Below are 6,778 nucleotides of genomic sequence, written 5' to 3' on the forward strand. Positions count from 1 at the left end.
TTGGATCAATTTTCAGATGAATCTACACTTTAAGCACTAGCTTTGACAAATGCAATGCATTTGGGGGGTTTTCTAGAATGGACTTTATAGGGTGCATTAATAATGAGGCATTAATTTAACAAAACTGTGAACAAATTGTTTTCTCCTTAATATCAATTTTCTGGTGGACAAAATTTTTGAGGAAAAATTGTGGGTTCATTACATGTTTTATAATATGCTTTTCCAAGAGAGATGAAACATGCATGTGTATTTACTCATAAAAAGAGGAGAACTGAAAAAGAACAAAGTACAGATGTCACTAAAGTTCATCTTGTTGAATGAATGAGTTTTATTCAGGTTACTTACAGGAATATGTGAAAGGAGTTGCTTACAGTAGTAAAAGGGGCTCAGACAGTTGCTACCATGAAACTCCAACCCACCTTGGGATACAACTTATGAACAATGGACACCCTGAGCCCACTACACATGTGTAGGCCTGTCTACATGTTGGAGGGTATCATTTCTTGGTATCTCAATTCATCAGAGCTTCTTCTAAGCAGCATTACTGGTCTGAGTTTCTTCAGGGGACTTAAGCATAAGAAATCCTATCAGTTTTGCAGACTTCCTGATGATATATGAAGGTGTTATTTTTTTGTGTTATTACCTTCCCTTCATGATGAAATGTTGCAGTCTCCAGAAAAAATTTTAATCAACATTACCTTCCTGTTTTTACTACTTTGCATAAATTATGCAGTCTTTGAGGTTAAGAGTAAAATGTTTTAATGAATTTTTTCCTACATTTAGAATGTTTGCTCAGTGCAAACTATAGATATTTTCTAAGAGTTCGAAATTACATAAAGGCTATCTAATGTTCATAATATTTTCTATTGTCTTTTAAGAATAGAGCTTGGAAAAAACATATACAAAGTCATTTCCAACAGAAACTTCTCTCCCCAGGATGAATTTTCTGATAGATCCTTAGCTGTGTCTGCTAGCTAAAGCATTAGTGGAATTAGCTACAAGTTTCTCTCCTGTATGAACTCTCTGATGTTTTTTAAGAGTTGAGGCACACATGAATGATTTCACACATTCACTACATTTGTAAGGTTTCTCTCCTATATGAAGTTGCTGATGTATTCTAAGTTCGGAAGTACTTGAAAAGGAGTTCTCACATTCCCAACATTTGTAAGGTTTTTCTCCTCTATGAATTCTCTCATGACTTCTAAGACCTGATCTATATTTAAAGAATTTCTCACATTCACTACATTTGTAAGATTTCTTTCCTGTATGGCTTTTCATATGTGACTGAAGATTTGAGCTACATGCAAAGGACTTTGCACATTCATTACATTTATAAGGTTTTTCTTCTGTATGAAGTATCTGATGTCTTTTAAGATGTGAGACATATGTAAAGGATTTCTCACATTCCCTACATTTGTAAGGTTTCTCACCTGTATGAATTCTCTGATGTTTTATAAGAGTTGAGCCAGATCCAAAGGATTTCTCACATTCCCTACATTTGTAAGGTTTCTCTCCTGTATGAATTCTCTGGTGATTTTTAAAATTTGAACTATTTGTAAATGACTTCTCACATTCACTACATTTGTACGGTTTCTCTCCTGTATGAATTCTCTGATGATTTTTAAGAATTGAATTATATAAAAATGACTTCTCACATTCACTGCATTTATAAGGTTTCTCTCCTGTATGACTTCTCTGATGATTTTTAAGGGCTGAACTACATGTAAATGACTTCACACATTCACTACATTTGTAAGGTTTCCCTCCCATATGAATCTTCTGATGATTTTTAAGAGTTGAATTACATGTAAATGACTTCTCACATTCACTACATTTGCAAGGTTTCTGTCCTTTATGAGATTTCTGATGTGTTCCAAGATTTGAGCTACATCCAAAGGACTTTTCACATTCACCATATTTGTAAGGTTCCTTTCCTGTATGAATTCTTTGATGGTTTCCTGTAGTATCGCTGGTGTTATAAGGTATACACTGAGATGATTCATAAAGCATTTTGCCAAGGTCATTATTTTTATAAGACTTCTTTTGGATATTCACATGTTGATAGACAGGACTCTTTGATCCTTGATCCATGATGTTCTCGTATTTACCACATATGCGATGTTTCTCTGGAAAGTGAGAACAAATTGGGCTAATAGGAACTGATGAATGAGTAAGAGATTCAATACTTGAAGTTCCCTCAAGTTAACTAGCACTTACTAGAAGCAGAGCTCTCAGCATAGGCCTTCTGTGTTTTACTATCATTAACTGAACAGTAATAAAAACCACTGTAGTCTCCATTAAACACAAGGATCACTGAAGGGGCTTCCATCCTTACATGGAATAGATATTTTGAAGAGGCAGGAAAAATGGGTGATTGAAAAAGCATCATATGTGGATTTTTTCTATACAGAGTCATACTGTGCAGCCTTGCCTGACTAGGAACTCACTATGTATCCCAAGCTAGCCTGAAACTCATCAGTTCCTCTTGGTTCAGCCTCCCTAATGCTAGGATTAAAATCATGTTCACCGAGACTAAAGATACAGACTAGATTCCAAAAATTAATCAATAAAACAAACAAAAACAACAATATAGCTACCACAGTATTTTCTCTATTTTAAAACTTCCTCACTTTTTTAAATCTGAAAGAGGTGAATAGCTTGATTCAATAGTAAAATTAAAATGTTCCAATCACTAACAATACTTCACTGTATTTCCATTCTCTGAATATTCAATATTCTTTAAACTTTGAAGTTTTCAGTTAAAAACTAGTTAAAAGGGCTTGACAGATCACAGTATATAGCATTTGTTGCTTTTGCAGAGAATGCAGAAAATGTAAAAGAAGTTATGTTTATTACCAGAATTTCCCTCATTTCTGGTTGTCATAGAATGTTCATGGAGTTTACTTAAAAATAATGGCAAATAATAGGTAAATACAAACAATGAGTCAGGAATTCTACAAGAAGAGCATTCTTACCTACAAAAACAAGATTTCTGTAATTCTCCAACATCACATCAATGTATAAAGTTCTCCAAGCAGAATCCAGACATTCCCACTCCTCCTGGGAAAAGTCTACATCCAAATCCCTGAATGTCAACAGACTCTGTAATAGAAAATTACCCATTTACCATGTGCTTTAGGCAAAATGCTTTCCTATGGAAAAGAAACATAAGGAATGATAGACACTTCTGTGATGTATATGAGGCATGACCATTATTCAAAGACTAAAGTTTTCTAGAGGTTGGACAGAAATGGGTTAGCAATTTTAAGCATTAGGAGCTCTTTCAGAGGACTCACATTCAAATCCTACTACACAACTGAGTTTAACTACACTTCCATAGGATCCAATGCTCACCTCTGATCTCTGCAGGCAGGATATAGATGGCAGTCATGCATATATTTTAAAGCAAAAATGAAAGTTAATTTTGGAGAAAGATACTTTCTAGAATACTCATACTTTTAAAAAAAATCTCTGTAAAAACAGGATGACATTGAAATTTGGTAAACATTAAACTTTTAGGGAATATGAGATAACTATTTGAGGTATAAATGTAACTTCCTGAGGGGCATTTTGATATCAAACATTATCACTGTGTCTAATCTCACATGGAAAAGTTATGATAAGCAAAACTGCTTTCAAATGTTTCACCTATAGTCCTGCTCTCATATGGATACTGGCTCAATCTGAATCTTGGCTTCACATGATGCTATTCTAAAATGCTCAGTTGGGATACTGTGGCCCAGGTTCCATGCTGCACCCTTTGTAGAACAATGTGGAAGGCAGAATTCAGGGATGAATTCAAAGTCAATGAGGTCTGTATTTTTTTTTTTTTACTGATGAGGAAGATCAGTAAGAGTGCATAAATCCCATGTTCTAAAATACACAACAAAGTCAAATAATCTGTGATGTTAAATTATGACACTACTTTGACTACCATGAAATAAATAGAAAAATCAATATTAGATACTGTTATTCCACAAGCCAATATAGATGAATAACAATTTCAGAAATTCCATGTACGTTTTTACTACAGAATAGTTAGAGAAATTTATATGAATAAATAGCCTATGTGACAATGCATTCAGATGAAGTAGAAAGATCTGTGATCAATAAGAATGTACAAAGTTTGTCAGAATTATACTAATTCTTCATTAAGTATTTTGCTGCCTATGAGATCAGCTCAATTTAAAATTTGAATCTTGTCATTCTAACTCTGTTCTTTACATGAATATTTGAGCTCACTCATCTAAGAGAATTTTAGATTGCATGAAAAATTGTCATTTATTATTGTTCTTTCATGTTTTACAAAGGAGACACAAGGTTATATCCCCACTCCTTCAAAAATGTCCATAAGAAATCTAAAGCTGGAGGGCAGAGAAAGACTTTAATGGTAGAAAGAACTTGCTGTTTTTGCTGGGAAACCCATTTTAATTCTATCTACACATGTGCCAGCTCACTACAGTAATTGATTCCAGTGACGAGTGTTTGGTGCCAAACTCAGGTTTCCATATTCACCAGGCAGAAATGCAGTACATATAAAAACATGCAGAAAACATTCACATATGCAAATATATTGTATTTAAAAGAAAGAAATGGAAACCTGTCCATTGCAACCTCACTTCAGAATCTCCACCTAGTACTCCACTACAGTAACTTTGGGGAAGCAAAACCATAGGATTGGGGAGCTTTCCTCCTCCCAAAAGAAAAGAGAGCAAAATCATTAAAAGAAGCATTCACTGAGGCTAGAAAATTGATGGGTTATGCACAGCTCCAAGACAACACTTTTTAGACAAGTCTTACTTCATATTTCACATGATGTAATATCAACAGGGGCCTGGTTTGCTTATAGAATTCACTATGGTACAATGTCTGAAAAATAAAATGAAGGACAAAGAGAAATTACTAAACTATTGAGAATTTACCACTGACTATTGGAATCAAGAGAATGATAAGAGCAAGAAATCTCCTATGACAAATATATTTCAGGTATTCAAAAACTGTGATCCCAGTCTCCAACTCAGAGACCCCATGCTTGACCAGAGGTCATGCAGGTCACCAGGTATGCCATCTGCCAGAGGACATTCACTCACTCTTTAGCTCCCTGACCACCCTCCTCTCAAACCCCTCCCATCTTCAATGCGGTGTCATGTCCAAGCCCACAACTCAGACGGAGGCCGCCTACCTGATGAGATGTTATGCTGGCCACCAGAACTCTAGATAGGTCACCCACCACAGACCACCTCCACTCTCTCAGTGCCTGCCCAACCTACCCCCAACATTCTTTACCTCCTCCTTGCCCTTTCCCAGTCCCTGACTCAAAGCACAGACCCCCGATTGACCAGAAGCCATGCTGGTCACCACAAGACCAAGCAGGTCACATGCCAACAATATTCCTCTCATACACTAAGTGCACTTCCCATTCTCAATTCACCCACAACACTTCATCACCAAGTCTGAACCTCCAACTCAGGTGAAACCCTGCTTGATCTGATGCCTCCCCAGACACCAGAAATCCAGCCCTCAACATGGATGAAGGACACATGCTCAACCACAGGCCACATCAACCTGGAGACCAGAGATAATACAGAAACCAAAAAACACCTATCCAACAAAGATAAACTCAGAAACTGACACCTGTGCCTATAATCACCACAAACCCAGATACCTAGATGCCAACCCAAGAGCACAATCAACAACAGCCAAGGCAATGTCACCACCAGAGCCCAGCTATCTTACTACAACAAGTGCTGAGTATCCCAAAACAACTGAAGCACAAAAAAATAAAGACATTAAAATCATATTTATGGAGGTGACAGAAGTCCTTAAAGAGAACATAAATAAATCCCTTAAAGAAATCAAGAAAAACACAAACAAAAACATGGAGAAAATTAATGAATCCCTTTAAGAAAGACAAGAATAAACAGTTGAAGGAAATGAATAAAACTTTTCAAATCTAAATATGGATATAGAAACAATAAAGAAAACACAAACTGAAGGAATTCTGGGAATTAAAAAAAGAAGATAAATAAACAGGAGCAAAAGATGCAAGCATCACCAAGAGAATTCAACACATGGATGAAAGAATTCCCATGCAGGGATTGCCCTGTAAAGGGGAAATAGAATAGATTTTGCCAGTGGACTAGGGGCAGGTGGTAACTGAGAAATGATCTACCTCTAGACTCAGCTATAATACTTTTGTGTATATACCCAAAGGATGCTCCATCCTACCACAAAACACTTGCCAAACTATGCTCATAGCTGCATTATTCACAATAGCCAGAAACTGGTAACTGATGTCCTTCAGCCAAAGAATGTATAAAGGAAAGGTGGGGCATTTATACAATGGAGTATTACTCAGCTATTGAAAACAATCACATCATGAAATTTGCAGGTAAATGGATGCAACTAGAAGAAATTATCCTGAGTGAGGTAACCCATTATAACAAACACAGTATGTACTCACTTAGAAGCAAGCTGTTAATAAAGGTTAAGTATGCTACAACCCACAGACCCAGAGAGGGTAAGTAACAAATTGGACTCAAAGCTGGATGTATGGATCTCCCTGGGAAGGGAAAATCGATTTTCCAGATGGATTAGGAGGGATCAAATGGCAGGGAAGGGATGGAGGAAGAGAGTACAGGAGAGAGGCTAATGGAATTGGAGAGCATTGGGGGGCTACGTGGAACCCTAGTACAGTAGAAACTTCCAGAATACTATGAGAGTGACCCTAGGGAAGACTCCTAGTAATGGAGGAAATAGAGTCTGAACTGGCCATATT

At 36.5% G+C, this 6,778-nt stretch overlaps 1 protein-coding gene across 1 annotated transcript; it reads right to left on the bottom strand.

Annotated features, from left to right (window-relative positions):
• Positions 1 to 324: 324 nt before the first annotated feature.
• Positions 325 to 2,127, bottom strand: LOC131900715 (zinc finger protein 501-like). The gene has a single exon (XM_059252030.1). It carries the CDS (start codon positions 2,089 to 2,091, stop codon positions 958 to 960), a length of 1,134 nt encoding a protein of 377 aa, XP_059108013.1. The 5' UTR covers positions 2,092 to 2,127; the 3' UTR covers positions 325 to 957.
• Positions 2,128 to 6,778: the final 4,651 nt, after the last annotated feature.

Source organism: Peromyscus eremicus, unplaced genomic scaffold, assembly GCF_949786415.1.
Source record: "Peromyscus eremicus unplaced genomic scaffold, PerEre_H2_v1 PerEre#2#chr22_unloc_1, whole genome shotgun sequence".
Classification (NCBI taxonomy): Eukaryota; Metazoa; Chordata; class Mammalia; order Rodentia; family Cricetidae; genus Peromyscus; species Peromyscus eremicus.

Bases quoted from the DNA above. Each gene is read 5' to 3' on its own strand.
- LOC131900715 (XM_059252030.1), bottom strand. From the start codon at position 2,091: ATGGATCAAGGATCAAAGAGTCCTGTCTATCAACATGTGAATATCCAA.